This window comes from Rissa tridactyla, chromosome 10, assembly GCF_028500815.1.
Source record: "Rissa tridactyla isolate bRisTri1 chromosome 10, bRisTri1.patW.cur.20221130, whole genome shotgun sequence".
NCBI classification, from domain to species: Eukaryota; Metazoa; Chordata; class Aves; order Charadriiformes; family Laridae; genus Rissa; species Rissa tridactyla.
This window is the reverse complement of record NC_071475.1, coordinates 16,152,250-16,167,294: the sequence shown is the minus strand read 5'-3', so window position 1 is coordinate 16,167,294 and position 15,045 is coordinate 16,152,250. Positions and strand designations below refer to the sequence as shown.

At 44.2% G+C, this 15,045-nt stretch overlaps 2 protein-coding genes across 2 annotated transcripts; both read right to left on the bottom strand.

Moving 5' to 3' along the window:
• Window positions 1-4,938: 4,938 nt before the first annotated feature.
• VHL (von Hippel-Lindau tumor suppressor) lies at window positions 4,939-7,552 on the bottom strand. Its single transcript, XM_054216102.1, has 3 exons — window positions 7,324-7,552; window positions 6,959-7,069; window positions 4,939-6,559 (listed from the first exon to the last, which is right to left on the bottom strand). The coding sequence occupies exons 1-3, from the start codon at window positions 7,499-7,501 to the stop codon at window positions 6,378-6,380; spliced, it is 471 nt and encodes a 156-aa protein (XP_054072077.1). The 5' UTR covers window positions 7,502-7,552; the 3' UTR covers window positions 4,939-6,377.
• A 1,625-nt stretch (window positions 7,553-9,177) lies between these two features.
• On the bottom strand, window positions 9,178-14,715 carry THUMPD3 (THUMP domain containing 3). The gene is made up of 9 exons (XM_054216101.1): window positions 14,400-14,715; window positions 13,928-14,005; window positions 12,875-13,408; window positions 12,341-12,471; window positions 11,832-11,901; window positions 11,313-11,428; window positions 11,015-11,125; window positions 10,657-10,780; window positions 9,178-10,402 (listed from the first exon to the last, which is right to left on the bottom strand). The coding sequence occupies exons 1-9, from the start codon at window positions 14,640-14,642 to the stop codon at window positions 10,271-10,273; spliced, it is 1,539 nt and encodes a 512-aa protein (XP_054072076.1). The 5' UTR covers window positions 14,643-14,715; the 3' UTR covers window positions 9,178-10,270.
• Between the last annotated feature and the right edge of the window lie 330 nt (window positions 14,716-15,045).

The following is a 15,045-nucleotide window of genomic DNA, read 5'->3' as shown; positions in this document are numbered from 1 at the left end:
CAGCTGGCACCAACACGGGCTGGGCAGCAGCCGCTCAGCCCAGACCTCGGCCACCACTGCGGGTGTCACCCAGCAGGGTGGTCACCCACACGGGTACAGACCTGTGTGTGGGCGTTTAAACATAGATCCCTGAGAGCTACACCAACCACATGCCCCACTGCGCCGGGGGCTGTACGCCAGGGCATGGAGAAAGATTCAAAGACCTCACAAGATGTAGGAAAGATGCACGTACCATGAGAGCGGGCAGCACAAAGCACCCCAGTAACCCTCGGCAGCGACCCTGCTGCCAGCCTGGCTGTCGCCAGCGGTGCACAACCAGCGCAGCACGTGGGGGTTCACGCGGTACGTGCGGTACCGTGGCAGATACAGGGAGCGAGAAGTAAAAATCCTTAGCAGTGGTCATATGGCCAGGTCTCGCTAGTAGAGGACTAGGTTTAAAATACGTTCTTAACAATTTTTCTAAATTTTTAGGTTTTCCCTTTTTTTTAAATGTAATCAGCTTTTGATTAAAAATTATAATTAAATAATTTGCCAGTGTACATGCTACAAATACTTCTGGCAAAGTGATCTACTTGGAGAGCCTCATAGCTGTACCTCTGCCACCATGGGACAGTTCACGATGTGTCATTGTAACCCATTCCTTGATCTGTTCTTCTCGTTCACATTCAGCCCTACATCTTATGTATCCATTGCAAAGTACTGTAAGTTTTGAAAGCTTTTAACGTATATTTCTTTATAATCTGCATATATCTTACAGTACAGTTAACTTTTGTTTTCAGTATCAAACTTTCAAATTTTGGCAGCTTTCTATACTTCTTGCCTCAGAAATCATGAACTTTTCAAGTATCATTAAAGTTACAATGCATTTCTTACCCCCACCGTGGCAAGGAAAAGCTGAAAAATGTGATATTAATGTAGCTACAAGGTCAAAAGACAGAAAAAAACCTAAACAAAAATATCCAAAGTGTATTATTATTTAAAATATCACAATTCAAAGATTGCCTTGGGACTTAGCTGTTTTAGCAGTAGTACTATTCCAACAATAACAGTTAAATTTACGGGGTTTCCCCTCCCCTTTCCCTGGCTCACAGTCCCTCTGACACATACCTAAATTCTCTGCCATGGGAAGATCATAGAATCATAGAATTGCTGAGGTTGGAAGGGACCTTTAAGATCATTAAGTCCAACCATCAGCCTACCCTGACAAAAACCACTTCTAAAGCATGTCCCTAAGTGCCCCATCTACCCTTTTTTTAAACACCTCCAGGGATGGTGAATCCACCACCTCCCTGGGCAGCCTCTTCCAATGTTTAATAACCCTTTCAGTGAAAAAATGTTTCCTAATATCCAATCTAAACCTCCCCTGACGTAACTTGAACCCGTTTCCTCTTGTCCTATCACTTGTCACCAGGGAGAAGAGGTCAGCCCCCATCTCTCTACAACTTCCTTTCAGGTAGTTGTAGAGGGTGATAAGGTCTCCCCTCAGCCTCCTCTTCTCCAGGCTAAACAACCCCAGCTCCCTCAGTTGTTCCTCAAGATGATCAGAGCGTCTCTGAAAGTCACCTAAGATGAAACTGAAACTTGTGTTGCAAAGAACTGGATAAAAGCAGGAAGAAATCACTCTTCTTTCCTTTGGGTACTGGGAAAAAACTGTGAAACCTTTTGGACTATTTGTCTCATGGGAAAATGAGGGTAAAGAATGCATCCAACTGTGCGCACGGCTTCAGTTTTGCACCAAACATTATATGTAATAAAAAGTTTTACAAGGGAACTGAAATTTAATTTTTCACATGGAGACCGGAATGATCCCTTATACTGCCATTGTTTAGGCTTCACTCTCACGCAGGGAGGTATTGGGCAGGACTGTAGTGCGGTGAGCTCTCCTCGAGGCCATGGACACTGACCCACTGTCAGAATAATTGGTTCTTTCTCTGGTGGTTTTCAGCTCCAGCTGGGACCAGCCACTTCCCACGTCCCACCGCCCCGCACCAGCCCTTGTGCGGCACCAGCAGGGATGTCCAGCCTGGTCCTGACCTCGCTCCCTCGGCTCACGCTGCTCCGGGGACGGAAAATGAGACAGCGCTGACTCCCCTCAAAACCACCCACAGTATTCATGTAATTGTCACAAGTAAATGACAACTTTCACTCATTACTAATTTAGCTGAGTGACTAGTGGGAGGCTCCAATTTTCCAGTGTTCATGTCTTAAGAGCCAGCTGGGGTTTCCTCTGGTCTTTTTTCATTCTGACCTAAAAGAGCACTCCAGAACAGAAGAAATTCACTTTCTTGCATATGTTGAGCATTTCTGCAGAAGTTTACCTGTCTATAACATCTGGTTTTGTTTGTTTGGTTTTTTAACATATTTTATCAATAGGAGTTCTTTAATGGCCAAAAATTCCTAGTACAGCATTTCTGCATCTGCTTTAACAATTCTAAGTGAACAGGCTTTTCTGTCAATTACTTTCTTACATCTGTCCGTGCCTTGCACTTTGAATAAACACTCAGACCATGGGTTTGGCTGAAGAATGAAAATCATATGATGTGAGAAATACTACGAGCCATTGCATTCCAATGACAAACAAGATGTAATCCAATTGCTTTTATGCTAGAATGCCTCTAAGCAAAAAAAAAATACAAAATACAATACACAGCTGGGCCGATGTTATTACTGAACTAATCCACGGTGGGCCTTGTGAGCAGCTGATAATTTGAGTCTTACGCCTAGCCCAGCTAAATGAAGGTGTTATTTAACATGCCCACAGTCACTGCCATGTTGGATAAAGAGACAAGACAGACCCAGCAAGACCTGTCACAGTACTGCCAGGCTGTGGCAAGAGGATCAAACGCAGCATCAGGTGTGACTCAGTGGGCTGTAAAAACAAACCTCGTCAGCTATTTCTAAGACCTGGTTTTAAGTGCTTATTGTCTTGCAGAGGAAGTTGCTAAGTTTTTAAACCTGATGTATAGAAAAAAAAAAAGGTATTTCATGATTTGTCAACAGGAAAATCAACACTAAGATGTTACACAAGAGCTAAAATTAGCTCAGTAGTTACGGCATTCATCTCATGAGAAAATGTATCCACATCGCAAGAAAACAGCCGTGGGAGGAACAGAGGGGGCAGCTGCCTGAGCAGGGTCCTGCATGGGACTTTGCATTTGTGTTCAGTCCCTTCCTCTCCCAGGCTTCTTGCAAAACTCTGGAAAACTCAATTTCATCTGCAAAATGAAGTAGAATTTCCTTTGTTATCTTGTCTTGGGAAAGTATAAAATTTCAAGCATGGATTGTCTTTTGCTATACATTAAGCAAGAGGCAATCATTATTTTAAAAATAAAGTACTTCCTACTCGTAGTGGTTGCGCAAAGAGTAGGCAGCAATTGCTGGCAGAATGATAGTATAAAGTTGTGAAGCTAGATCCAAATAACGTACTTTGGTACTAAAAATCAGATGCTACAGTGCCTAACAGGGACAGCTGCCTGCTGCGGAATCCCAACAACCCTTGTCTGGCCTCTGTTCTGCCCATGAGGCGTTTCCCACTGCAGGAGGGGACAGAGAGCAGCCAGGCTGCTGTGCAAGGACAGCATCTGCGCTTCAACGAAGTGCTACAGCTAAAGAGCTGAAGCAGGGTTTGTAAAATTCCTGTCCTGGAACTCGTGTACCTCAAGGATTCAGGGAAATGCTGCCACCTACTTGGGACTCTGTGGGTAAATGCACACTGTCTTCCAAAGGATCAAATCAGTTTCACAGTGAGAACGCAAATCGGTGAGCGAAAGGTGGTAGAGCGAGCATGTGGATACGTGACTGCAGATTACAGCACATAGGTGAAAGATGGTCTCGAACCTGACAACCGTTTCTGCATGTTTATGCAATTTAAATTGAACAGTTATTGAGTAACAACCCAACACTCCATGCTTTGGACATACCCTCATCAGTCAGGTTATCCATGGACTGATGGATCTTTGGTTCATTTCTACACAGTAACAAACAACCCGCAAATCAGTCTTTGAAAGAGTGGATGGAAAACAGCCCTCAGAAAATGGGCTGAACCACCACAAATTAACACAAAGCATCTACAACTGACTGTTGCCTACCAGGGGCTGCTCTTTAGCTAAGGACTTAAGTTGCCTTGGAATTCAGTAGATGTAACTAAAAGCTAAGCAAAAGCAGGATACTCCTATGAGCGATGAGATCACGAGGTAGCAGGGTTTGTATGTTTGTTTTTGGCAAGTCATGGGTACATAAATATGCTTTTATGTCCTCTAACATTCAGGAGTCCGAGGAATCTGATCCATTAGTGGTGACAAACATTGTACTAGAAAAGCATCACCAACTGGCTGTATACTGGAAAAAGTCGCAGCCTAATGGAATAAATTTAAATTATTCTAATAAGCAACAGAAGAGATCACAGACCCCACATAAATCAGAAATATACAGAATGTTTATGATTATGTATAGATCTGTTAAACCTAAGACCTAATGCCTACTACATTAAAAGAAAAACCACAGAATCAAGCAGGCTGGTTTTCTGCAACTAGCTGGCAGTGCCGCCACGTTAATCACAAGGCACAGCATCACAAGGACATTGGGAGAGAAACTCCTCTTAGATACCTGCAGGGCGGCACCTGCAGGAGCAGAGTGTGGCACCTGCTAACCTACGGGCTTCCCAGGAGCTGGGTGACTTCTGACGCCTGCTCCCGAGGCCTGTGCAGGCTCACTTTCTCCGAAAGAGATCTACAAATGGTGGTAAAAGCAGAAATTGTAATGTAGCTACGTTTGTGCACAGACACTGCCTAGAGCTGTGAGAACAGTTTAGTGTTAGCCACAATGCAGCCCTGCAGCAACAGGGGGCTGAACAGTTGGTAAACTCAATCCAAAGGTACCCGATACCGATCAACTTGAACGACATTGAGGAGTATTGCAAGCATATGGTCACAAGCACTGTGAAGTAATTCAACAGAATTTACTCTAAGTAAAAAAGCATGGATTTACATTTTTATGACAAAGATCAATTCATACACTTCAAATATGTAAGAAAAACAAGTTTACAAAAAGGGGAGACATTTCATACTTACAGAATATGGTGATATTCTCAGTCAGTTTCACAGCTGTGTTTCTTAGAATGTATAACGAAAGACATGTATGCCACAGCAATAACCTGCTATAATCTCCTATCAACCTGCTTCTAACATTGAACCACACTACATCTCTTCCTTGGTGGACAATTCATGTATCTGCTAAAAGCAATGCTGCTTTGAACTGCACGTGTACATTCACACAAATGCACATTCTAATTGAGGTACGGGGGGAACAGAACGTAAGTAAAGAAGTGTTTTCTCTAATTATCTAGCCTGTAATAAAGCATAGATCTGTCTATGAGCTGGATCCAGCAGTAGGTCCGTATGAACTGATACAGCCTGCTGTCTGTTCCTTAGGAGACACTAGCAATGCAAGTGGTCCACGCTCCCCAAAAAGGCTTCCCACTACAACCTGAACTGCTGCATTGCGATGGGAAAAGGTAGGGCTCAGAGCATCTACCCTCTAGGAATGCTACCTGATATACCTGTACATGCAGTTGGAGAAGCAGCTGCGGAGGAGAAAGGCATCTCAAAACTAGGATCCAGTCTATATGGCTGACTAGGTTGGATCCCCTTGATATCAACTAGGCAAGAATGCAATCATGAAGGACAAATAAGGCATTTAAGGTATGATCTGCATAAAAATGTGTCAGGCTCAGAGTGGATATGACACAGGTACATAAATGCAAAGGTGACAGGCAGAAAAACCCCCAAGCATTTACACGTCATCTTTCCACCAATGTAACATTTTGGGTCACGCCCTCAGAAGGTGGTGGTGGAAATCCTTGCATACACAAACTGCCCCACGCCTTGTGATTCACAGGCAAATCTAGGCTAAGTGTGAGAGAGTGAAATTCCACCGAACACAAATTATTCAAGCAAAACAGGTGTTGGTCTGCCAATTATAATCATTAGAGTCTGCATTAAATTAATCCTCCGTGCAATTTACTTTCTAATATAAAGACAGCTGATCTGTACACATACTCTCTAAAGAGATGACCTGATCCATGCCCCTATTTAGAGTTCTGAGATAGTCCAAATAAAACTCTGAGCTTCACCCGTGGGAGGCCTCTAGAGTCATCCATTTGCAATATGCAAAATGAAGAATGGAACTCAACCATCAGGAGCCTCCTGTTTAGTCTTTTGGATCTGACTTACCATCGCAGCAAGTTTTCCACAATTTAACTGAGTTTATGTTTCAGAACTTAAAATACAGACATTAGTTCTTGGCATGTTTCGCAGTGACTATCCCTGCTTAAACTCCGTGGTTTGCTATTTAAATAGAGTCTAGAATGAGTAATGATGTTATTCCAGAATTCCGTTCAACATTTCACTTTTCTCCAGAGAAAGCCGCTGAAGATCCTTCCTAATATCAGGATGATCTTCCAGGTCCTCATATAATGACCGAACAATGTCCAGTTTTCTGTAGTCCACTGGTTTGACCAGGCTGCGAACGACCTGGAGACATCTCTCCTTCAGGGTGAACACTGAGGATAAAAACACACACATACACGACCTCATCACAAGGGCTCTCCAACACAGGACAGCACTTCTCCAGGTATGTGAATCGAGAACATAACATGCAGCAGCGTTATTCACAACACGCTGGATTCACTAGAAAGAGCGGAACATAACTTGTTTCCTGTTGTGAGCTGTGCTACAAAACCCATCAGAGACACATACAAATGAGAGGTTTGTCAATAGCTCTAATTAATATCGTGCAACGACGCAGCTCTATTAGAAACCCTTACGATCTCTTCCTATTTCTGAGGCAGCTTTTATTCTTCAAATACTTGATGTCTTACTAGATCCTTACACTTAAGCCCAAAGAGATTCAGCAGAAAGCTCACTGGATCCCACGACACGCGCGGTCCCATTCCATTTACCTGGCAGCGTGATGTCTGCCTTATTCACGTTGGGAGCCGCTACGAACAGTTCCTGCTGGTTGACGAGGAGGCCATCATTCGTCCCCGCGTCCCGGAAGAGCCAGAGATGACCTGGGAGAGAACAAGGTGTAAAAGCAGGCGTTTATCTTATTTTAACGAACGTTTTTTGAGGGGCAGCCGTCTGCAAACGAACTGCTCTCCCTGTTTACAGGTCACCACCGGTGCCCTGGTCGCCTGGGCGACCAGGGGAGGGATGTCCCCGAGGATGGGGGATGTCGCCAGAGAGGGGAACGCAGAAGAAACCCACCCGCCATAATGTATACCCGGGAGCGCGGCCTACCTCAGCCCGGCCCGGCCCTACCCACCCCGGTAGCTGTGCATGATCCGCCCGGTGCGCGGTTGCAGCACCGGGTAATAACGCGGTCTGCCTTCGAAATCCACCCAGATGGGGAGGACGGAGCGGGGGCTGCGGTTGTTGAAGAGGACCTCGGAGAGTTCGCGGCTGTTGAGGGACCGAAGGACCGAAGGCCTCGGCGGCGACATCCCGGCAACCGCTCCCCGCCGCGGCGGCGCGGTGACGCGCAGGCGCGAGGGGGGCGGGCCCGCCCCCCTCGCGCCTGCGCGTCACCGCGCCGCCGCGGCGGGGAGCGCGCGCACCCTTCTCCCACCCCCTCCACCCCCCCCCCGGCCTCCCTGAGGCGTGTAGTGATTAGCGTAGTCCGATTGTCTTTAATTGGGGAAAGGAAAAAGCCCGTTATTCCTCAGCGTCCGGCACCAACCCTCCATAAAAAAAAAACACCAGAAGGGTAATCTTTAAGGGAAGCGGCGTTTAATCGTTAAACGGTGCAACTCAGAACACTGAGCAGAGGTAGGCCCATATAAATATATGTATCACGGTACCTTTCAGGCCAAAAGGGATGACTGGCATTTGACTGATCTTTAACTCAAGAAAAAAAAACCCAAACACCTGCAAATATAAGGTATTAAAATGTTACTGTGCTTGGTTTTCATACAATCGTCTCGGTTGGAAGGGACCTTTCAGATCATCCAGTCCAACCATCAACCCAACACTGACAAAACAACCACTAACCCGTGTCCCTCACTACCAAAATCACCGCTATCCCATGTCCCTCAGCACCACGCCTGCCTGTCTTTTAAATCCCCCCAGGGATGGCGACTCCACCACTTCCCTGGGCAGCCTGTTCCAATGCTTGATAACCCTTTCTGTGAAGAAATTTTTCCTAGAAATCCATCCTAAACCTCCCCCCGCGCAACTTCAGGCCATTTCCTCTTGTCCTATCACTTGTTACTTTAAAAAAAATAATATATATCAACAGTAACAAACCAAGGCATTAATGCATTTTAAGACTAATATATCCAGATTAAGTTGTACAGTTCACTAGAGCAGGAAAAAGGGAAAATTTGTGATGATTGTGTTTAGCAAGGTTCCTCCTGTCCTTGAAAGAAGTTATGTTATCAGGAGGAAAATGTCACTAGGAAGTTACACAAGGCGGTCGCATCCTCAGAGTCCAGACATATGAGGAAATGACTCTGAATACTGGAATTATTTTCTCTAAAACCAAGAACTCCTTACTCTGTATCCCTCTTTCTTCATTTTAAGAATAATTTTGCAACCCCAAAACTTTTCTTGGAAACACCCATTACATCAAAAACAAGTCTGAACTTTTATGCCAGGTTTCAGAAATTAGTGCCTACAATTAGGTTCCTCAGTAACTCCCAATTTTCACAAGTACTGAGAGTACAGCAGCACTCAATGGTGATAAAGGGAAGTGCAAATCTATATCAGTTTCGAAACTCAAGCTGTGATTATTAGAAGCAACATATGACAATAGGAACCAAATTTGGCCCCTTTAATACCTCTGCCTTTGACCATAACAGGAAAATTTTTTGAGAAATAGTACTTGCAACTCTAAACGTCAATGGTTATCTACTCTTCAAGAGTGAAGCTATCAGAACCCAGGAAAAAATATTAGTAAAAGAAAAGGGTAATTCCTTTGTTTTGGCAAAGTATTAGAGTATTTAGATAGCCACTTCATGCAACAACAGTGTACATTACCTTGACACCACCAAAGAAACCATGCAGCACAGAAACCATGGATGCTGTTGACACTATTTCATCCAGAAAGACAACTATGTAGTAAATAAATGTCTGCATTATCTTTTACTGGACATGGACCAGAAAAAAATACAATTAAGACTTATCTCATATGCAAAACTTCTAAAACTTTAATACCTGTTAATTCACCTCTAAACACTTACACATACTTAGCATGAATACACTTTAATGAAAATGGCAAACTGGTAACTAGTGTTTTCAGCCTCTGATAAGCAAAGAGTAAGAGGTTTGAGAAATCACTGTACATTTACAGAAGAAAAAAAATATTTGCAACTTCAAGTTATTCAACAGGTAACATCTTTTTGTAAATATTGTAGCAAAACTACAGCAGTTAAATCATCTAATAAATCTAAACATATTGCCACCTCGATGTGTCTACAGTAGACACTGAAATAATGAACTTCTTAATGTAATTGCTAAAAGTATCTCTGTTCTCCAATAGTAACTACAGACAGTTTGCTAAGGCTGTGTGTGTTACCCCCCTTACCCACAGCAGTGGTACATTAAAATATGGATTAGACATTTACTAATAATTAGCACTAAGTTGAGGTAACAGGTAAGAAGAACAGTATCATCAGCATACTGTTTACTAATTGGCATTGGCTTATCAGACCATAAAAAGCAGATACTGGTTTATTATCTTAGTTTACATTTGGGCAATGGTATAAATTAGAAAACTTCATTTTGGAAAAATCCTACATTAAAGAGATACTACCTCTAAACCCTTCAAGATGATGGTCTTGGTAGTCCTGTCAGTCACTTTAAGATACATGACAGATCTCTACAGTTTGGGGAATAAAGTCACTGTTACCTCCAAAGCTGTGTCAACATGTTTTCTACTGTAAGCAGACAAAATAAACATTTAACTGAAAACTACACTGGATGTGGCAGAAAAGACTCAGGCAAAGGAAGGCATTTTTAATTCCACTACTGAATTTCAGTTTGGGTGGCAGGGAGGAAAGAGGTGATTTAAACAACAAGGTTTCAGAACACATAGTACAGCTGGTAGCTCTCAAGTTGATCCCCGGTTTAATATTCCTGTTACACAATCTCCACATAGGTTGGTTGTTTATTTTTTTCTTCGGAATTGACAGACCTATGATCTCAGGTGTCTGCTTTACCAGACTGCTATTCAACAAATTCTGGAGGTGTCTCTTTGTCTTCTTCCAGGCAGGTTACCAGAATGATCTTTTTTCTTCTGCTCTTTCCCAGGTGCGTTTCAGAAGATACACTGCAGCATGAAGTCCTCCTACATTCACCCATACAGTCTGACCTTTGCGCCAGATGTGTCCCATTCGTGACAAGGCCTACAGTCCAAAAAAATAACCAGAGAGTTGTGAGGCTTCAAGGTCAGATCATAAGGGTAACTTTGCTTTAGAATTTTTTTTTAGTATTCTAAATCACATCTGATGGCAACATCACATGACCCTTTGGGTCCAAAACTACATTTAAATAATTATCACTCTAAAAATAGATCATCTTCTGTAACAGTCAGCTTACTATTTTTTTCTCACTATATTGTCATGTGTAAATAGGTTTGATTTTGTCTCACGGAACATACCTTGGCAAAGCATTTCTTGTCCTGTGTAAGCAGCACAGCCCTGCCTGTCCCTGGTGTGCAGATCCGGCCCATCTCCATCAGGCAGGCTGGATAGAGATCCCAGTTCTTCTTCTTTGACCCTATCCTGCAAAATAAATTAAGATCCCCTTTGTGATCACTGAGAAATAGGTAAGTGTGGTTGGTCTTTCAGACAAGGATTAACTCATTCAGGACCACATTTAGTATTAATTTCAACCCTCATTTTTAATATAGAGTACATCAGTACTTCTTAGTTAGGCCCAGTTAACCCTGGCCCTGGGCAGGCAAGCACATGCAGTAGCACCAGTAAAGGGCAGTAACTTTACCAGCGATAGCTCACCTCTTTCCAAACGGCATGTCTGTCACAATAATATCCACAGAACCCGTCCGCAAAGGGAGATTGCAAATATCCCACTGAATGATGTCTAAGGGTATGCCCAGGGAAGTACTGCTGCAAGTGCAAAGACGTTTATCTCAGACGCGATTTACTGAGAAGTATTTTTAAATTGAGGAGTTCTATAATGTTAGCAACAGAATAAACAGGAAAATATGAACAAGATAGTCAAATGCATCAACGCAAAATGGATTTCTTCACATACAATACTACAGGAAAAGAAAATCACTGGTACTCTTCTCACCTTTCCTTATTCTCATTTTTCTTTAGTAAAGAACAGATGTTGTTTGCTGCTCTCTTTACAGCTTGTGGGTTATTATCACCAGCAATATGGTAGCAGCTAGGCCATTCTGTAGCTCCCTAGGGGAAAATATTGATAATAAGGAACACCAGCATCAACATTGCTTAATTTAAAAAAAAAACCCAAATACCAAAGCAAACAAGCAGAAGAATTACTCAAATATGACAGAATACAACAAAGCAACTGGAAGTGGACATCGATAATTTTAAACTTCTGTAACAGATACCTGTTACAGGTATGATGCATCTTAAAAGCTCAAAATATTTTTGGATTTAGTCTCTTCCTGCTACAGCTTTGGGAAGGAAAATGAGGTCACTTACAAAAAGTGTATTTCTATCTGTTTAAGAGTTGGTGAGATACTTTTGGAGTTGGCTGCTTGGTTATTGTCAAGAAAACTTAGATGTATTATTCAGTTGCAGATTCTGTCAAATTTATTAAGTTAAAAAATAAAGGAAGAATCACCTCTATTGGTATTGCACCTGTACCACACATGGGATCAACTATGATATCTGTTGGCTGTGGATCACAGAGTCTGAGCAACAGAAAAAAAAAAAAAGATATGGTGAGAAAAGTCTTAAAAACATGAACTTCTGAAAGGAAGGAAAACCGAACTATTTTAATCATTCTGATTCTACCCTTCTTACAAAAAAAACCTTCTATGTGATTATTTTTTCCATTTGTTAATTAGCATTTTATAAGCACCAATACAGTGAAATACTTTCAAGAATATGATACAGTATTTTGAGAATTGGCTAATAGATCACAGCAAACATTTACTTTACTGAGCAGGAAAACCTCCACTGTTAATTACAAAGTACACTGTTTCAGCAAATATGCTTTTTTCATTTTTTTTCCTTTAAGAATTAACAGAAATGGCTTTTGAGGAAGCAGTGGGGGGATAAAGGGTCTAATTTCTGAAACAGAATTACTTGTTAACTGAGAATAATATAATACTATGCAATCGCACTGACCTAAGCATGCCATAAGCGAGAGTTGAACGAAGAGTTGTGGGTCCAAAATGCGTAATATTTCTTCTGTGAAGACTCTCTTCAGTTAATGCAATGCCCACAACTACTTCATTATTGTGAATATTCAGAAGAACCTAAAGAAAAAACCTCAACTAAATTCCAGGAGTAACAGAAGTTTTCCATAGCACACCTGGTAAATATTTATAAGAATCTTAGATGGTAATTTAAAAACCAGGAAATAAGTATAAAAGAGCATTCTTGGAAGAAAAGCAATGCACCATTTTAATGGCAACAATGGACAAAATTCACACATTTTCTCATTCACACAGAATCTTTTACACAAGACTTCATAAAGTGCCATAACCATTATGCTGACTTTTTAAAAGTCTTGTTTTAGAAGTATGGGGGAAGTAGGGCAAGTCCTGTGAGTCACAGTGAAGCATCTGCAAAGCAGCAATAAAAATCATATTCCTCAGAATTAAGAAAGAAGAATTTTTACAACAGAAATGTAGGTATTTCCAATGCACAACACTATACCTCTACATCAAAGTTAGTCATGTCAGCTTTCCACTGGAAGTGCTCCTGCACGGCTCCACCGAAGTCTCTCGCAGCCTCATTTGACGTGAAACTGTGCTTATCTCCTGCTCTGTTGCACGTAACACGGAACTTCAACACCTTTGCGTCTCCTTCGCCTGTCTTACCCTCACCAGCCTTGGTCTCGCTGCCAGAACCCGCCTGCAATTCCTCTTTAGCATCTGATTGTTCATTATCCTCCTCCTCCTCCCTGTTTCGGGATGCCACTCCTTCTGGCTCTTCTGTATCCTGCTCGCTAACGGGTTCCACTCCCGCAGCATTTTGGGCACAGTCCTCCCGTTTACAGGCGTCTTGTTCATCTGTTCCTTCCTCCTCTCCATCGTTATTCAACTTTTCTTTGCTTGCAGTACTCTGCAGATTATGTTTTTTGCGTTTTGCCTTTTTCTTTTTTAAGCTGTTGTTCAGCTCCCAAACTTTCAATGGATCGGTCCAAGGCAGTGTTTTAACCAAATCTTCCAAATCCTTCAGAGCATCTTCCTTTAAAAGACAAGAAAAGTTATGCTTTGAAATCATTCCCTCCTGTTAAAAACTACCCCTTTTTTAAGTCTCTTGAATTAGTTTCCTAAATGTGTAAACCACTACACAGTTAAGCAAAGCTTACAGCTTTTTGTGCCATTTTTGCCATAACTAAACTGAATTGCGCTTCAGGTCACAGAATCCATAGTATTTAATAATTCTTCTTGTCAAATAAACAGCTAGCACTAAATTAAACCACTGTAGTGACACTTCACTGTCCTGTGTCTAAGTGCGATCTACATGCACGGTGTCAGCTCTCATCCTAAATTTTGCCTAGGAAACTTATTTAACTGAAGAAATGTTGTTCACCAACACGACTGCGCTCCTGTTTTACAAGGCAGCAAAGACGATCTGGGATAGCGTCACAAAAAAAATTAAAAGAAAACTTGTTTGTGAAACAGAATAATTCCTGAAACTAGTCTTAAATTAAAAAAAAAAAACACTCCAAATCCCAGGACTGAAAAATGAGGAGTAACTCACCTTGTTCTCTTTAAACTGGTAGTCTTTAAACTCCTGAACAACAACAAATAAATTATCCACTGACCTTAGACGATGGACCTAGAAGAAATGAGAAGCCACGGTGGCAGGTTACTAACCCTGTATGGCTAGGGGACCGTGTTTATTGTCACTAGAACTTTGTCACCTTACAGCCCGAGTTAAGAGACCGCGCTTGTCCCCGCATTTTGTTTACACGGGGGTTGCCACTTTCTGCGCCAAGGCAGCAGGAGGGGCTCTTTGCCCCGATTTAAGCTCTCCACCTCTGGCTTCACCCACCCGAGGCCGAGCCGGCCAGAGAGGAATGCTGACGAGATTTCCATACCGATCGCCGTTAAACCGAAAGTGTTCCGCTCCCGACGGGCTGGGATGCCGCCCGCTGCGCCAGGGCAGCCAGGCCGCCCGCCGGCGGAGCGGGGACCGAGAAGCGGAGCGGGGACCGGGGAGGGGAGCGGACCTGCGGCAGGCCCCGTGCCGGGACCTCGAAGTAGATCTTGCCCCGGTCCCTGCTGATCCGGGAGGCCGAGCCCAGCTTCTCCTGCACCTCCTCGGCCGCCGTCAGCTCGAACCCGGTGGGCACGGTGGCGCCGATAACGGCGGCGAGCTCCGCGCCCTCTTTGTCTGAGGCCGGGGCCGGGGCCGGGGCCGGGGCCGGGGCCGGGCCCGGGCCCTGCCCCTCCGCCATGCCCGCCTCCGCCATACCCGGCCGACAGGACGGGACGGACTGAGGCCTCCCGCCGCCCAGCCGGCACCACGCGCCGCCGCCGCCGGCCCCTTCCGCTTCCGGGCCGGCTGCCGCGCCCGCGCCTGCGCAGTGTCGGCAGCGCGGCAGCGCCCCCTGCTGCCCGGCCGCGGCCTTCCTCCTGCTCGCTGCGGGCGGCGGGCGGCAGGCGGCGCCCGGACCCGGCCGTGATGGTGGGACCCGGGCCCCGGGCGATGAGAGGAGTGGGTTCGACCCAGCCACGCCAGTGAGGGGCCGGCTGGCCCGCCACGGCCATGGCCCCTCCGCCGGCCGCTTATTCCTGCCCAGGCTCGTTGGCGAAGCGGCTCCTGCCGCCCGAGAGAGAGACATTGCTGCCGGGAGAGCGGGTCTGTGCGTGCCT